General features: G+C 39.7%; 1 protein-coding gene across 1 annotated transcript; it reads left to right on the plus strand.

Moving 5' to 3' along the window:
- The first annotated feature begins 7,864 nt into the window (after window positions 1-7,864).
- Window positions 7,865-18,291, plus strand: pfkmb (phosphofructokinase, muscle b). Its single transcript, XM_085158916.1, has 24 exons — window positions 7,865-7,938; window positions 9,420-9,449; window positions 9,878-9,982; window positions 12,192-12,265; window positions 12,669-12,746; window positions 13,022-13,211; window positions 13,430-13,595; window positions 13,684-13,728; window positions 14,145-14,253; window positions 14,345-14,440; window positions 14,524-14,616; window positions 14,706-14,831; window positions 14,968-15,032; window positions 15,130-15,193; window positions 15,317-15,463; window positions 15,608-15,678; window positions 15,781-15,868; window positions 16,716-16,868; window positions 16,969-17,133; window positions 17,231-17,292; window positions 17,378-17,489; window positions 17,591-17,690; window positions 17,797-17,902; window positions 18,031-18,291. Exons 3-24 carry the CDS (start codon window positions 9,898-9,900, stop codon window positions 18,170-18,172), a joined length of 2,337 nt encoding a protein of 778 aa, XP_085015042.1. The 5' UTR covers window positions 7,865-7,938; window positions 9,420-9,449; window positions 9,878-9,897; the 3' UTR covers window positions 18,173-18,291.
- Window positions 18,292-18,935: the final 644 nt, after the last annotated feature.

An 18,935-nucleotide genomic window follows, 5' to 3' on the forward strand; every position in this document is an offset into this window, starting at 1 on the left:
ATGGGATGTATATATTTGCCGTCTTTAGTTAAATTTTACACATTATAAAAGTTCCAAAATATGTTTAGGTCACAGTTCTGTGTTGTGAGCCAAAGCCTAACTTTATTTATGCTGTATACATTTAACAAATGAATCCAATTTTAGATCAGAAAGGTGAGTGTTTGAAAGAAAAATCAGTCTGGACTTGTGTTATTTTGTCAACTGTCTATAGCTGTCCTCTTCATGTTGGTGGTTTACTCAGGTTACAGTGATGAGCACAAAAATCTGATCTTATATGAGAGGCGACCACCACAGTAAAAGTGCAGACTGCTTACCTTTGCTCAGCGTGTGTGGGTTTGTGTGAGCATGTGTGTGTACTTTGCCTCGATGGGTGTGTCTTTGCCAAGTACAAGGAGTGAGAGAGAGAATTATTGCTCCCCTCACTTTGGTGTCCAAATGAAGCCCCTTGGATTCTTCCAAACTAACACCTCCCCGAGGAGAGAGGATCAGACAGTCTGCAAGAGGAATGAATCTCTGCGTGTTTCTGTGTGTGGGTATCAATACGTGTGTGTGTGTGTGTGTGTGTGTGTGTGTGTGTGTGTGTGTGTGTGTGTGTGTGTGTGTGTGTGTGTGTGTGTGTGTGTGTGTGTGTGTGTGTGTGTGCACGTGACCAGCAGCTGTGTTAGAAGGTTTAGGTTAGCATGGACCACAGACCGCTGACAGCTTCTCCTCTGTTACATTTCCTTGCCTTTCTCTGCACTTTGCTCTCTTTTGTCGCTTTCCATCTTCATTGTGAATACAGCCTGATCCTTCCATTTCTCCTTTTAGTCTTTCAGTGTACCATCTGACTGTTAATAGCCTCTGTCAACACTAGCAGTCTTTTCTCTGACTATCTGCCTGCTTTTTTCCCCCTTACCTCTAAAAGGTGAATGTTTTCAGCATCCTGCTTTTGTCTATATGGCTGTCTGTTTTTGACACTCTCTTCTGTTGCTTTAGAAGCCCTTTCTCTCTTCCTCTCAGCACCACTGAGACAGTGACCAAAAATATACAGTCTTATTTAACTTGCATGGTTCTTGCTTCCCTCCAGCCATTTAGCTTTTCTCTCGTCTCGTGTCTCCTTTCATTTCTTTCTTTTACTCGTTTGTATCAAGCAGGCTGGAGGAGGACGTGAGGTGCATTTTCCTCCTGAGTTAATTTATTTGTCTCTTCCTATCATCTTCTTCACCCATCTTCTGTAGATCAAACTCTATAGGCAAATACTTTAGACATATTTAAGTGTGAATTTGCTTTTGCCATGCTCTCTAATGTAGGGTATGTGCATGATGTGACTACATAGTTTGGTTTTGCTTTTCTGAACAGCTTCACACATTTTGGAGGTTTGTTCTTTCTTACCATCTCACCAGCCTGTCCCCCTGGGGTGAGGCAGAGGAGAGCCCAGAACACCACAGCAGACCTTGTCTATTTCCATCCCCCTTTCCCGGTCGCTTCCTGACGACACAGGCGGCCTCCTGGTACCATGGCTGACCCCTTCAGTCAACTCTCTTCAGCCAGACTGACAGCTGTCAATCAAATGTCTGGGTTGCGTTGTGACATGCAGAGGCATTGATAGACAGCGGCTATGTTTGTTAGTGTGTATTTGTGTGTTTATACTCATTAGCAATGTGTGTCCTTAATATCAAAGTTGTCCAAATTCATTGATTAAAAAGCTGATGTGAGGTTCATTATTGGAGCTTTTATAGATTTAACATTTTGAAAACTTTTGTCAAAATAAAAGTTTTGTCCTTTCTTTTCATTGCTCTCCAATGTACAGCGATGAAAGACAAAGAAGTGCTTTACTGGACTGGTTGTATTTAATCAATATACTAATGACTAAACAGGCAGAGAGGTGGAATTAAGCTCAGTAGCTTTGTTCATTTTAAAAGTTGTGTCCTCCTGTGTTGTGTTATTGAGTAAGGCAGAAATTTCCAGACGGTTAAAGGTTTTGAAGCTGTTGTTGGAGCTCTGAAGATTTCTCATCCCGCCTCTTTTTGTTTGTGTGGGAGCAACAGACATTTCCATTGTTTATCTGCATTATTATTCTCCACTGGCACCTAAACCACTAATGGCACAGCATTCAGATCAAACGGCTCTGTTTATGGCAGCCAGGTCGGATCTCTAGTCATAATCAGAGCAAACAAAGTGAAGACTGTAGACTGAACTGTATCAGTGTGGGTCAAGGGCAAGAAATCATCTGTACCTTCAGATATTAAAAATATCTAGTTTGGATTTAAAAATTTTACTTTACACAACACCAACTGAATGTTATCTCTATAAATTATCAGATACCGCTGACTGAAGGTAAAATGAAGAAGCACTGAGATCTTTTCCTCGAGTACAATTTTAAAAATGCTCATAAAAAATAAGGCATTTGTGAAATAGTGAAACTCAGCTTTTTAGTGTTATGAAAATCACATGCATATAGATATACAGCAAATCATAATTTTAGGCCCATTATGTATGTAGCATTTCAATGGTGTCAAGCTATGGCTAATATTTGGCAGTTTAAACTATATCACATTTTTCATTTACAAGACATGAATTGGTGGAAAATTAGCCATTCAGCGGTGGACTTGCCAGAGTTTGGGATCATTGTCCTACTGCAAAAGTGTTCATGAGCTTCAGCGTATAAACTGATGATCAGACATTCTCCTTCATGATTTTGTGGTAGAGAGCAGAACTCATGATTCCATTAATCACAGCAAGCAATCCGGGTCCCCAGACCCAGTGGTTTCTGACAGAATGAAATTTAAAAACTGCACTGTATTTACTCAGGTCAACTTTGTCTACTATTACCATTTGTTGGATGATCTGAAGTACACAAAAAACAATTAAAAAAAAACTTTTTCCCAGCAATTTAGGTACCTAATATCAAAAAGAAACACCAATTAACCACATAAACCTAAAAACCTTCAAAGTAGTAGAAAATTACATCAAATCTAACTTCAGTTGACACAGTAAAGCTACTGAGGTGCAAGTCATTGTGATATAGTGCAGCAAAAATGTTTCAGTTCATTTAGGTTTGCTGCATGGACGTGTCATGTCTCACAGTGCTCAGAAGTGAGATGACCTAAAACAATGTTCTTAAGTGGGAACCACCCAGGCATGAATATATGAAAAGGGAACTGCTATCTTAAGATTTTTTCAAAAAGTAAAAACATTTAGTTAAATAATACTTTGTTATCATTGTGTAATGTTGTTATGTGTTCTCAAAAACAATGTTCCTTGGTAAATCAACAAATTCAGCTGGCTTAACAATTCATTATTACACGTAATGAAAATCTTATTAGCTGAGGGCAGTACAATTAAGACTGTGATTTATATAACTGCAAATTAACATATCAATAAGCCTTATAGGAAATGTCTCATTAATTAGTCATCCCTTAATTGGCCCTGAATGCCATTAGTGTGCTGTGTGTGTTAACCATGCGTTCATTAATAACATTACTGCGGGACACGGATCTGCACGGCCAAGCTAAGTTTAACTGTTGTCTCTTCAGCTGTTGCTGTGTGTGTGTGTTTGTGTGTCTGAGAATGGTATGACACTCATGGCCGTGCTGATGCGGGCTGGTTTTTCTTTGACCGATGGTGCCTGGCATTGGGAAGGAGGAGGGGTGGGGTGCTGGAAGGTGCGGCGGGAATGAGGAAGGGGTTTGAACCTCCCACTGGTGCTGATGAAGACGAATGAGCTAACAAGACATGACGGAATTGCTTTTGCAAAGAGGGGGGCTGAATGCTGTGTAGTCATAGTGTTAAGGGCGGCTAACAGGGCAGGTTGATTTATTGTTTCTGCAGCAGATAGCCACCATTTTGCCCCCTCCTTTCCCTACTTGTTCAGCAAGACCCCTCGGTCTTTAATTACAGCCCCCAGCTTCCTTCATTCTCTCATCCATGTCCTTATTAGAAGAGTCATACCACACATTATACATCCATGCTAGCAGAGGACAACTGTGTATGAGACAAAGCCTGAAGGGGAAAGGCTGAAGCCCAAAATGTCATCGCTACACTGAGTTTGCATTCCATTACTTTCTCATGGTCAGGAAAACAGGGAAGAAATACAGGAATGGGAGAGAGTAATGAAACAAGGGAACTGAAGGTCAAAACTAGAAGAAAAAAAACGCAGAATGGATAAAATTGAGGAGAGGGGGAAATGGAGTGATTAAGATATGTACATAATGGGAATGAGGGGATTGCGGATAACAAATGCAGAAATAGAGCAATCCTCAGAGAGAGGAGGAGGGGTAAATACATGTTAAATGGTGTTGGAGGTCTGAGAATAAGCTGGAACCTGGTGGCCCAACCTGATGAATTCATAAAACCCCCATGGAAAAAGGAGGAGGAGAGGATAACATGCAGAAAAAGGGGGAAAGTGGGAGCTGCTATCTCAACAACAACAAAAAAAAAAGGCTGAACCAAGAGCAAAATACACACTTCTTTCCTTTCTGGTTAATTACAGTTTAGTCTGTTTTAGCCTGAATATGAAAAATCTGGGTACATAACATAAGACTCCTCTGCACCAACAAGTGGATAAATAGCTGTGCAGGTCTACATTAGCAATTCTCTGCAGCAAAAAGGCAGGAGAGAAGAGGAGCGAGGTACAGAGGCTGTGGGGGGCAGCTCACCCCACAAAATTTATCACCACATGGCTTTTCACTCTCTGAAATATCAGCCTATTAAAACATTCATTGAGCTGATTAAACTGCAATAAAATCTAACAAAATTTCCACTGACACTTTCAGTGCATGATTCATTCGGCTAAAGCTTTGCGTGTGCTTCTCCAGTGCTCATAAACAGAGCGATGGGAAAGGTCTGATGCTGCCGCCATCTCTTGGCTGACTGTGAGTTTAAGCAAGGATCTGTCAGGGGTTTTTTCCCCCTTTATTTAAAGATCAGGGAGAGCAATAGCGTAACAGGATTTATGTTGAAAGGGAGCAAAGTGCTGACCTCAAAATGGCCTTTTGCTTCACTATCTATTTTTCATTCTGATTAATTTTTACCACAGTGGTGTTAACTTCATGCAATGCCAGGTCTAGAGTCTACAAAAGTCTACAAAATACTTCTAGGACAATCTAGGACAATATACTCGTCCTAGATTGACTTAAAGTAATAAAACACACCAATGAGCAGAGTTTTTCTGGTTCAGTATGGGCCTTTGAGGTCCTGACACAATGTTAATCATGTTCATTCACAAACAGCAAATGCAACGACTCTGTTTCACCATACCTGACAAAAATGTAAACATTTTCTTTTATTTGTGACCCCTTGGTAAGCAAAGATGTCAGTTTTACCTGTAACTACTAAACATGTAACCTGTAGTTAAAACGTTTAATGTAATAGTGCAGAAATTAAAAAACTTAATCTAAATTGTCTATACATTGTCTATACAATTGTCTATCTATGAAAAAATGTTTAAAAAAATGATTCTTTATGTCTACATAGATAGATAGATAGATAGATAGATAGATAGATAGATAGATAGATAGATAGATAATCACAGTCTTTTAATCACAACATAAATTACAGAATATGACAGACAACTGGATAATTAGAGATGGTGAGGGATCAGATTGCAGGGATATCCAGTCCACATATCACTGCATTAGCTGAGATGGAAGTGTTTTGTGTTGAACTGGTCTTGTATTGATCCATCTGGTTTATTACAGCCAGTGTGAGTGTTAACAGTGTCAGGAAGACAGGAGCAGGGATTACCTGGAAATGGTGCTATTGATTGGGGTTCGCCTCAGGAGAGAGCTGCATGTCACTCAAACCACCAGGGGCACACAATTTTTCGAAAGATGGTGCACAAAGCTGCCTTTTGTCCACAGTGATGTATCTGCTTTAGAGGTCATTTTACTGAAGGGAAGGTGTTTTCTTAAAGGGGCTGCTGTGAGTCGTGACCTTCACAGATGACATGAGTTGATGAATCACAACAATAGAAAACCATTTAACTTAAAGCTCTTTTTTAAACTATCATGATGCATGAGCTTGTCTGGTTGTGTATGTGCGCCCAAAGTCTTAATCTATTCCTATGACACAGAATTAGACTTTGAGACCTTGAAAGGGTTTTTTTTGAAAAAGGTGAGGATGTGGTGTTACAGTTAAGATTTGGCTTAATGTTAGGATACGTCAAACATTTGGGTATGCTGCTGAGATTATGGGTTGGGGCGTCCATTATATTAGTGGGGGTCCTCAAAAATATACTGTAGCTGTGTGTATAATGCATGTTCTTTGTCAGTCTGCCTGTGCTTCACTGCTGTAATCTTAACCTGTGTTGGTATGAGAGCCACTCCAGTGTCATTGTCACGTGGCTGCATAGCTTGCTGGCTGCAAAGTCAGCCATCGGTTTAAAAAACACTTACCCCATTTAACATGACACCACTGTTATAATGTCATACTGTACCAACAGAGAGACATTAAACCAGTCTGTCAGCTCTTTAAATAAATTTGGCAAAGTTATAATGAACTGAACTACAGAACACACCGTCTGGCGAGTTCAACTCTGTGCGGCATACGGCAATTTTAAAGGTACAGACAGTTGTTTTTTGAGGTTATTTAATCAGAAAAAATAATAATTCTATTTTTTTTATTAGTTTGTAATTAAATCTTCCAACAAACTGATGCATCCTCATAAACTTAGAATTAATCTATCAAAAATACATAGGAGGGGGCGCCATTTGTGGAAGCTCCACCACCTTAGATATTGTGGCCAAGATGAACATTTTTATTCTGCCTAGTCATGTTTTATGTATGTGGCTAGAGATCAGCCGACATATGTAGTACACCAAAGGCAGAGGAGAAGAGAATTTGTAGGCATTTGCATGCCATGGATGAAAATTTTAATTCATGTCTGCACCTTCAAACTCAAGATATGAAGGACTAAACCTATGTTTTATCATTGGCGAAGGAGTCTCCTTCACCAAATAAGTGAACACATGAAGGAAAGAGAAAGTCTGGATAAACGTCAGACCCTTCCTCCTCAGGTCAGGCCTCATCTCTTCAACTGAAGTCAGAGCTCAAGTGCACATAAAGTTGTATAAGCATGCTTACTTGTTTCAGAAGTCACAATTGCTAATTGTCAGCAGATCAGACATGAATTTTAACCCTGGTCCTTTGTCTTCTTCAGGGCTTCTTTGCAGTAGCCAGTGTGCACATTTGGGGCAGTGTGGATCATGATGCCACTTGGCTTTGTACTGGAATTGTGTGAAGTAGTATTGGAGTGTTTTAATAGCTTATATGTCCTTATTTCCTAACCTAATATTCACCAGGACTGGTGGATTTTAAAAAAATTTGTTTCATTAATTGATTTGCATTTAGTACATATTTATATAATTAATAAAATTGCTTGTAACTGTGCTTTTACTGGACATTTTTGACTTCAGTATTTGTATACATTTTATAGTTGTAACCCCTCTTACGGTGCAAACTACAGGCAGCTACAGGTGGCATTTTGCTAGGAACCAAAGCAATTGCAAAGAGGATTTTTGGTACAATAATGTGTACCTCTTTGCAACCAATTTCACCTAGCAACTGACTGGTCTCTAGGCCTGAGTGACTGGGGCCAAAAACATCCTAAACATCTTCTGACTATTTTAGCACTTTACGAATTCCCTTTTGTTTTTGAAGCCTAAACCCGCTGTCTCACTCGTTAACACAAACCAAAACATGATCCTAATACATCCACCCAGCCGTCTGACTGCTGCAGACACTTGCAATTTGTATATGATTACCCAACATGCTTAACCGATGAAGGTCACTACTCCACAATGAAGAAGTGATATCAAAGCTATTAATACAGATCAGAATGGTTTCAAAGGAACAGAGGTACTGGGAGGATGTGGCACTCGGGGCTCCTCATTGCTCTGTGGCTTCTTTGTGCCACCCTGTTGGCCTGCTTGCTCCTCTGGATAAGAAAGAAGTGCCAAGGTAAAATTTGTTCCTTTGTGTGTTTTGGGATGGGCCCATATGGTCTATGTTTCACTCTGTGTTTTATTCAAATGGCAGTATGAGACCGGTTGACTGGTCGAATTTGTTTTCAGGAACTTTTGACGTGTTGTTTTTATTTTTATTTTGGTAAATTGTCATGCCTTGCCGGGTAGTAAATACAGAAAAATTACACGGTTTGACATATTCAGTTAGGATGACTGTGCATTTTCACAGTAATGGGGGAAAGGAAGGGAGGGGTTCCTGTGAGGTTTATAGATAGCAGCTCCTGCGTCTATTTAAAGTCAGCTTCAACAAGCTAACTGCAACAGACGAAACTGTTGCAGTTAGCTTGTTGTCATATTGATCCTTACTTTTCATATATAATCAATTCACACATGCATCGATATCAAAAATCGACATCTCACACATTGGTGTTTTGTTTAACTATTGTGGGTTAAGTAATGAGTTTCATCTAGCTTTGTTTTGTCTCATTTTTCATCTAACACATAGCAATATAGTTAATTCAACATTAATTTAGGAGCCCAAAAATAATGTATTTCGTTCTGCTGTGCTGGTTCCTCAATTAATTCAGCTTCTTCAGCTGTGATTCATCAAACATTTTTAAAAACTGCAAAAACCCTCTGGACTCATACACAAACAAGCCCGTACCCACATCTGTTGGAGGTGTAATACTGTGCTGCATGTAATTACTCATCTGATTCATAACTGCGCATGTCAACAGGGGACTAACAAGGTATAATGTGAGTGCAGGTGAAAGAAAAAAATGGGCACAGTTTTGTGGTGCAGAAGATTTGTACATTTTCTTGCATACAAACAATACAAACAAGTGTAAATTGCTGTGTGAATAACAGGCTTTGTGAGCAGTAGTCATTTATATGGAATACCCTAGGGTCTTGTTGGTTCAGCACTGAATTGGACTTATTGACTGGCTGAACTGAGAGGAGACTTTTTTCTTATTATAAACAAAAAAAAAAAAAAAAAATATATATATATATATATATATATATATATATATATATATATATATACATATATATATATATATATATATATATATATATATATATATATATATATTATCATGTGTTTTTTGTTTGTTTTTCGGCATTCATTCCTAAGGAGCCAGCCTATCAACTGCAGCCTGTAGCAAAACACAAATAAGATAAAGCCTGTGGGAGTAAACTAACTGCAATGTACAGATAGAGGATGTTGCAGAGGGATCACTAATGTTTTAAATTACAAAATGGATAGGAGAGAAAATGCTGAAGGATAATGCTGGAGAAGCTCATCTTTTGTAGGGAGGGTCTGTCATGTGAGTGAAATGCCAGTTTGCACTTTAAAGTGACTTATGGGTGTGCTTTTTGTAAAAATTAACCAGCGATTCATGTACAGTTAAGTCACATACAGCTGTGGTAGGATCACAGTTTAGATAACATTGTATTCTAATTCTTCCTCCACAGGTGGTGATGACCTCTCAGCAGAGGTTGCTGGTAAGCCAGACTGCAATTAAAGTAAACACCATCACCGCCAGCATTGATCTGTGCAGCGTTCCTCTGACATGGCTTGAGAGTACAACCTTGCCATGCTCCTATTCAGTGGCGGTGGACATTGTTAGATTGGCTGTACTGTGGCCCAATGGCCTCATGGGACAGCATGGGGACAAACCATATTTTGAGGAAGGGGGGTTGGTAGAGCGTGTGTGTGTGTGTGTGTGTGTGTGTGTGTGTGTGTGTGTGTGTCTAAATGCGTAAGCACAACTATGTGTGCCTCGAATGTCTGCCAACAGGATAGTTGGGCTGTGCACTTTTGCAACTGTTACTACTTTCCATAACAGGCAGGCTGACTTAGAGGCTCCTTGTACTGTACACAGTACAGCAGGGTAGCAGGGATTTCTGCACTCAAGGTCTCTTTCTCCCAGTCAGCTTCACCTCCAGGACCATGGCACAACAGAGTCCTACCGACCCCACGAAGATGGGAGTGGGTCGGGCAATTGCCGTGCTTACCTCCGGAGGCGATGCCCAGGGTAAGTAGATGGTCTCCGGGGAGCATGGTGTGCCCGGGCAGTATTGCTGTTGTTTTGCTTCAGCAGGTGGCAGATATGACTGGTGAAAATCAGCGCTTAGGGACTCATCAGCAGTGACAATACAGTCTAGAATTTAAGTCTTGTCTTTGAAACTGTTGTTGGTTGTCAAAGACAAATAATAAATATGATGAATACAAACTGTGCATATATAACAATGAATTTGACTTAACACTGTAAATTAGTTTTAGCTAAAGTACTAAGAATGGCCCAGACAAACTTCACTGCCAAGTTTAATCACCACAGTAGCTCTATTTTAATATCAACTGTAACTACTCGCAAATTTTTACTCACTGATCATATTTAATGATTTTCCTTCTAAGGAGTTACACTACTGAGCTATCCACTCTTATGGATAACTTATGTAAAAGGGCAGCATGAAGGACTTCACCCAGACGTGGTAGAACTACAGACAGAGATAGATGCTCCCCTGACCTTTAACTTGATGAGGAATATCTCCACTGTGACCTTTGGGAGGCGTGTCAGTGACCCCACACAATCCTGTAGTGTAAGCATGTGAGGCAGTGAGCTATTCAAATGATTCATTTTTTTCCATCTCAAATGTATAAGATCCTTGAACAGAGTGCAAAACTGAATATCTCTAACCTTTCTTTATTTTCCTAAAATACATAATCCTCATTAGAACTTGTATGTCATTTACCAAGTTTCTTCCTCCTCTCCTTCCACCTTTCTCTGTAGAACTGTATCTGTTATGGGGGCTAATTTTAGAGGCGTGACCTTTCTGTCATGTGTTTGTAAAGGGGGGAGATAGAGTGGGAGTGCAGTCCAATTTTTCCTTACTCTCCTCTCCTTTTTTACACCATAAGTGGAGATGCTCTTGACACCCTTAAAGTTAATTTAACCATATCTTGTCCTTTAAACAACCCCTTCAAAAGAGCAGACACAGGCCCAGTTTCCTTTCCAGCAGTTTACCACTATCAGCTCTCTTGTGGTTCTTGATGCTCCCATTTGGTGTTTATCAGCTGATGAAGCATGTTAATATGAAGTCTAAAAAAAGAACTGTCATTATACTTGCAGAGATTAGTTGTGCTAAATCAGTGCAGATTATTATCAAAGAAAATGGTGCCTTGGAATGAGTAAATAGCCTACTCGAGTTACCACACTAACTTAGAGACAACCAGACAGACTTTGATGTAAAACTAAAAATAATGCAAGCAAGGGTGGAATATTCTTAATTGATCCCCACGAGGCTGAGGTGTAAAAATCGGTTGTGAAAATATGCTAATCCAGTTATCATAAGTTTTTAAGAAGGGCATAATTTTGAACTTTTAACTGAATTTTCATGCATTTTACAACTTTTCCTATCAATAAAGACCTCTCTTATGGCCATTTACATACCACCATAATAGATAAACAAATAACAGAAACCTTCCTGTTGTTGTTTTTTTCACTCCTATTCTCATTTCAACAATGTGTCCAGTAATAAAATAATAGAATATTTTTGTTAATAAATATAAACTTGTATTTGATAATTGCAGGACAGTCTGCAGAATGAGCTACCAGAACCTCTTCTGTCTTTTTACACAATTTTATTTCTAACAATTTATGCCCAAAGAGTTGTGGCGACTTTGTTATGCAGAAAACTGGGATATATTGTTGTAATTGACTTTGCATTGCTTTTTCTCATACTAAATTATTTTAAGGATTAAATGTGCAGTTAAACATCTCTGTACTGATAGAAAAAGGTGTTTCATTGATCTAACTTACCCGAGATTGAAGTGGACCGTATGACCCCCATATTGTAAAAGGAGTGTGACATCCCTGCCATAGGTAAAGAAAATCTGTAGAATTAGGAGCGGTGGATATTCATGCATGTAGCTTCTGGGGGCCAGCTCCACGTGTAACCCAGCACCTTAGCCAAAGGCAATCACAGGAGAATTGCTCCTGTGTGTTTTTGATGGCAGTGGGAGTACGAGGAGAACAAGAAACCTCTACGCAAAAGACCTTTAGCCCAGGTTTGAACCCAGAACCCTCTGGCTGTGGGCAATGGTACAAAACTTGAAACCACTCAGACTTTAAATCATTAAACATACATATGTTAGGCAGGAAGTTGCTGAAGTGCCGCATCTATCCCAAAAATTTAAACCAAACTTTTGTGCTGTCATAAGTTTCCTATACATTATTCCTGCAGGTATGAACGCAGCTGTGAGGGCCGTAGTCCGAGTGGGAATTTACACTGGAGCCAAGGTCTTCTTTGTGCATGAGGTAAATTCTGCTTTTAACTTCATTTGGTTTCTTCAGATTAATCATTGTAAACACAGATTCAAGAGCTCCAGGTGGTATGTTCAGTTTCTGCATGATGTTTGTGCAACAAACCAAAACTACCATACCTAATATTATTATTCAGTTAATACTACCATTAACAGTAAATATATAATAAAATAAAAAGTGTATGCTTGTTATTTTTCCTTTTAAATGTTAAAAATATTATTTGATTCTATGTTGCATATATTCCACTGCCTAATATCCCCATCATAATAATAAAATCAACTGATGGAGTAGAGTAGCTGACTATATAATCACTAAGATTCCCGTGTTATTAAGCCCCAAGCTTTATCCAAGATATGACCCTTGTCACTGAGGTGATATTGTTCTTGTTTGTTAACAGGGTTACCAGGGTCTAGTAGATGGAGGAGACCATATCCGCCCTGCTACGTGGGAGAGTGTGTCAATGATGCTGCAGCTGGTGAGAACACACAAGGATGCAAAAACTGCTGGGTTTTCATTTTTGTTTGTTTTATTGTTTTTTATGTTAAAAAATGGTCACAGACTAACTTTTTGCTACACTCTAGAGCAGTAGATCAAACTAGCAGCTAAATATCAGCATTTTTAAATTGCAATACTAAATAGAAATTAAACATTTGTGCTTAGATTTTGTATAATTGCAGCTGCCATTCTCCTTATTAGCCTCTTTGTGATTCTTGTCGGGGTCTGAAACCCTTCTTCATTGCCTGATGTCAGGGTGGGACTGTGATCGGCAGTGCCCGCTGTCAGGACTTCCGAACCAAGGAGGGTCGCACAAAGGCTGCTTGTAACTTAGTCAAGCTGGGTATCACCAACCTGTGTGTGATTGGAGGTGATGGCAGCTTGACGGGTGCAAACCAATTCAGAACAGAGTGGAGCGAGCTGCTGGCAGACCTTGTTAAAGCCGGTGAGAAACACAGAATTCACTTTTCTTAGCGACACAATAAACTCATGTTGTTATGAAACATCCATCATTTTCTAAACTACTTATTCGGGTTAGGGTTGCCTATGCCTGGCACCGATTCTGGATCACCAGCCAATCACAGGGCTAGTTATGGAACGTGGCGTGGTGCATTTTACTGCTGTTAGCCTATTTGTCAAGTGTTTTGTCCTTTTGGTCCTCAGGTAAGATCACGGTAAATGAGGCCAAGTCCGCTTCCCACCTTAATATTGTTGGCATGGTGGGCTCCATTGACAATGACTTCTGTGGAACTGACATGACCATCGGCACTGATTCTGCCCTGCATCGCATCATAGAGATTGTGGATGCCATCACCACCACCGCACAGAGGTATGCCCAGAGGCATTTGCATTTTTAAATGTGAACAAAGGAGACAACTGATTTCAGAACTCCTGACCAAAAATCTGTTATTGTGCAGTCACCAGAGGACCTTCATCCTGGAGGTAATGGGCAGGCACTGTGGGTAAGTACAGCTTGTGTGAGTGTTTTGTGCGCATCAGTGCAAGTGTCAGTTCAGTGGTCACAAAGCTGTAATTACATTATCTCTGTGGAACCACAGAATATGGCACTGACACCAAAATAGATAAAAATGGAGGTGATGAATTGTGTGTGATATATGTGTGTTCAAGTTATGTCATCCCAGTTTCTTTAAAAAGAATCCACAAATTCTTGATATCATCTCTAAAATTGAGGACGATATTTTGTTTCGTTTTATCCTATGTTTACTTGGTCACATTGCTTTATCGTGTTTGTTATTATCATTATTCTAGGAATTCGTTTTACAACAAAAATCTCATTTTAATATGTACCCAATATTAGCGTTAGATATTTTAAAGTTTTAGAAAAAATATTACTTGGTTTTGTTTGTTTGGTTTCCAGTTACCTGGCTTTGGTGACAGCTCTAGCCTGTGGTGCTGACTGGGTGTTCATCCCAGAGATGCCCCCAGATGATGGATGGGAGGAGCATCTGTTCAGAAGACTAACAGAGGTGGATTTCACATTCATGTTCACTTTGGCTTCATTACAGTCCATACATGAAAAGTGAATTGCGATACTGTGTTTTACTCTGTCCCTCTTAGCAAAGAGGCCGTGGCACCCGCTTGAATATTATCATTGTTGCAGAGGGAGCGATGGACCGCCAAGGTAAACCAATCACCTGTGATCATGTCAAAGAGGTCAGTATTGGCAGTACTCCAGAATACCACGTTAAGCTCGACTATAGTTAGAAAGACTGCTCATAAATCATCTGTCTGTGCAGCTGGTATCAAAGAAACTAGGTTTTGACACCCGCACAACCATCTTGGGCCACGTGCAGAGAGGAGGGACTCCCTCTGCCTTTGATAGAATCCTGGTAATGTCTCAGTAAGATCTTCACAATGAATCACCGGCTGGTATTGTTTTCTTTATAAAGTTAACTGTGTAAACAAAAATGTGTTTCAGGCAAGCAGAATGGGAGTGGAATCAGTTATGGCTCTACTGGAGGCCACACCAGAGACTCCTGCTTGTGTGGTCAGCTTGTCGGGAAACATGGCTGTCAGACTTCCGCTCATGGAGTGTGTGCAAGTGGTGAGTTAAGATGCTAAGCACACAAAAAGTCAGATTTTGACACACGGGATCTTCTAAGATATTTTAGAATATCTGACCTGGATTTGGTTTTTTTTAATTTACTTTTTTTTTTTCCTTCCACCTTCACCTATATCAGACTAAAGATGTCACAACAGCCATGGCTGAGGGGCGGTATGATGACGCGGTGAAGCTCAGGGGAAAGTGAGACATGTACTTTTGTGTTGCTAATACGAAATGCTCATGTGCTGCAATAATTTTTCAATGTCTATATTTTTTTTGTTCTAATTTCTGGCAACAGGAGTTTTGAGAACAACTGGAACACTTACAAGATGCTGGCTCATGTCCGCCCCCCAGAGGCAAAGGTGTGAAACTGCTGTGCTACCAAATAAATTGTCTTTCAGTCATTAAGCCTCATTGAAAAACGATATCTCTCTGTAAATATTTTTAATAAAAATCAAATATCTCTGTAAATATTTCTTTGCCAGAGTAATATCAACATCGCCATACTGAATGTGGGAGCTCCGTGTTCTGGAATGAATGCTGCAGTCCGTTCAGCTGTCAGAACTGGACTCCTCCAGGGCCACCAGATGTTGGCTGTGCATGATGGCTTCGATGGCTTGGCCCATGGAATGGTAATCTAATTGCATGCAAAAAATAATAATTAAATAAATAAGCCAGACCAGGGACCGTTTACTGTTTAAGCATTTAAACAGCTGTTTACCATAACTGTGCACAACCATGACATACGATAGAGCACATGCTCTGTGACTCCACAGATTGAGCCCATTGGCTGGTCTGGAGTGGCAGGATGGACTGGAAAGGGGGGCTCCTTCCTGGGCACAAAGAGGTGTGACAAGTGCAGTAATGACAGTTACAAGTCTTACATCTCCATAACTTTTATCTTAGGGAGATATAATCTGTTATCATGTGGCTTACTTCTGTTCTGAAGATCCCTGCCTCAGGAGTCCATGGAGAAGATCAGTCTGAGCATCACTAAGTTCAACATTCATGCTGTGATCATTATCGGAGGCTTTGAGGTGAGCAGCATTAGACTGTGATAATGCCACAGGTAGATCAGTATTCACACCATAACCTACATATTTTAGGTTTGAGCAGGGATAAAGAGTAAATGCAGGTATTATTATTATTATTAGTAGTAGTAGTAGTAGTAGTAGTAGTAGTAGTAGTATAAGTCGTTTTATTTAAAAGGGACCATGTACAGTATTAGCATAAATGTTGCCATTTAATGCATTGTATCAGAGTAAGCTTAAGTTGATTTCTTTTATAATTTAAAAATATTAATACACAAAACAGTACATTCAGGAAAACAAACAAACAATGTATTTGATGCAGCATTTCACATCTCTTTAACACAGTAATAACGTATTTAACATGTGTTTACATTTGCACCCACGAGGGAGCATCCAAACACAAAGTCCAAAGCTAGAGCCAGCTGTGCCATAGGTCAGCTACCCTCTCTATTTTTAACTTTCACAGTTAAAAATAGAACCCAGACCTCTTACAGTGTAGGTTGCCTTCAGACTGCAGCATGTAGTAGGCTCTGGCCTACACAGAAAATCAGGAAAATGTGACAGCTGAGCTTGTAGTGTAGAGCATCTGTGCACTAGAGTGGAAGCACAACCCAGTACATGCACCTTCAATTAACCCAAAACAAGCACAGAAACAGGTTCACAGCAATTGCAAAACATACACACACACACACAAAACCAACCCTCGGTAAGTGCCAGTTACCCACAACAAATGTGGAGGTGAGTTTCTGTGTGGATGAAACCAGTCTACTCTGTTTCAATATCTTCCTGTCACATTGAGAGCACATAAACAAGAACGACAGACACTCATTCTTTTACTGTTTTCTCCTCATAGGCATTTTTGGGAGGTCTGCAGTTGGTGCAAGCTAGAGAGAAATATGAGGAGCTGTGTATCCCACTCGTTGTTGTTCCCGCTACTGTGTCCAACAATGTTCCTGGATCCGACTTCAGCATTGGTGCTGACACTGCCCTCAACACCATAACTATGGTAAAGCTCTTATTTGGCACACTCTTAAGCACAACAAAACAACAAAGCATCAAAGTCCTATGCAGCACATTGTTCTCTTCTCATGTGTCTGCATTTGTAGACATGCGACAGGATCAAGCAATCTGCTGCTGGAACCAAGAGAAGAGTATTCATTATAGAGACTATGGGAGGATACTGCGGCTATCTGGCGACCACGGCTGCTTTAGCAGGTGGAGCTGATGCAGCCTACATTTATGAAGAGCATTTCAACATTCATGACTTAGAGGTTTGTCTGTCTCATTATGAGAATCACTGATGGATATGTGGATATTTTTAAACACAGGTTTCTGATTCTTGACTTCAAAAAAATAATTAATTTGTAGCTAAATGTGGAACATCTGGTGGAGAAGATGAAGACTACAGTGAAGAGAGGACTCATTCTGAGGTTTGAGGGAATTATCAACATTATTACATTCATAGGGTTCACCATAGGATGTCATATCTTATCTGTTATTCTACTTTTGTTTTAGAAATGAGAAGTGCAATGCAAACTACACCACTGACTTTATCTTCAACCTGTACTCAGAGGAGGGTAAGGGCGTGTTTGACTGCAGGAAGAACGTCCTTGGGCATATGCAGCAGGTACGCTGCTTAATGAAGATCTTCTTGTTTTTTTGTTTCCAAGATCATTATTTGACACCCAGTTCAATATTATGCATTAAAGGAAACCTGTATGTTATCAGGGTGGAACCCCTAGTCCTTTTGACAGGAATTTTGGCACAAAGATGGGGATGAAGTCTGTCCTGTGGTTGACTGACAAGCTGAAGGAATGCTACAGACATGGTGAGATTTCAGTATACCTCAGAAAGCAAAATGTTGTATTGACTTGCTGACCATCGATGTTCCCTGGGCTAATGCCACTTGTGCTGTTTAAACTTTAAACCTCAAGGTCGCATCTTCGCCAACTCTCAGGATTCAGCCTGCGTGTTGGGCATGAGGAAGAGAGCTTTGGTTTTTCAGCCTCTGGCAGAATTGTCAGAACAGACTGACTTTGAGTGAGACCGCATTTCTATTCTTTTCTGCTATCTAGTGCGCTGAAATAACTAAATGCAACTTCAGAAAGAATGTTTTACATATTTACTCAAGAATCTGATCTCTTGATTTCATTGATTTCCCTCTGCAGTCATCGTATTCCAAAGACTCAGTGGTGGCTAAAGCTGAGGCCCATCTTGAAAATCCTGGCCAAGTACAAGGTCAGCCTGGACATCTCTGAAAAGACTGCAATGGAGCATGTCATCAAGAAGAGAGGCTTAGTTAATCAGTAGTTCAGCTGTGGGATTATTTATAAGGCATGGGCACATGACCTGACTGTCTTCTTTGAAAGCACTTTGTAAACCATGTTTAAGGAGAGTGCAATATAAATAAAGATATTAATTTTAAAAAATTGTCTGACAGTGGACTCCTTCACCAAATCCCAAGGGTGATTACTTCCCTTCATTGCTTATCTCACTGCTGCTGCTGCTGTGCAAAAAAGTTTTTTTTGTCAATTTTATGCAACCAAATATAATGCCTGTCACTTTATTTCAATCTGAAGTTTATATAAAATACAGCTATTCAGTTATCTGTAACTGTTTCCCTTTATATGAGAGCTGTCCAATATTACATCAGATTTCTTCTCCTCTTTTAACCACATTTTAGACTCAAAATGTGCTCTGAAATACCATTGTCACTGTGCATTATTATTAATTAATAATTAATTATTATTAATAATTATGATAATTAAGTACAACATGGCACTAATACCTCCTTATTTCAACATATAAATGAAATAATGAGCTATCTTTGATTTATATGGGCTGAAAATAGATTGTGATTGACTGTTTCATTTGAAACATGTAAATAAAAGAGCAACAGAAAACAAAGTAAAAATCGAAACAAAATTAAGTCACCATGAATAACTCCATATGCCACACAATTTAAATGTCTAGTAAGGAGTAGGATGAAATACTCTTTACACCCCCATGACGCTATTTAATAGTTTACAAACATGTGTTCCTCAATATAATATATAGTACGACAATGGACATG

The sequence above is a fragment of the Neolamprologus multifasciatus genome, chromosome 5 (assembly GCF_963576455.1).
Source record: "Neolamprologus multifasciatus chromosome 5, fNeoMul1.2, whole genome shotgun sequence".
Lineage (NCBI taxonomy): Eukaryota > Metazoa > Chordata > Actinopteri > Cichliformes > Cichlidae > Neolamprologus > Neolamprologus multifasciatus.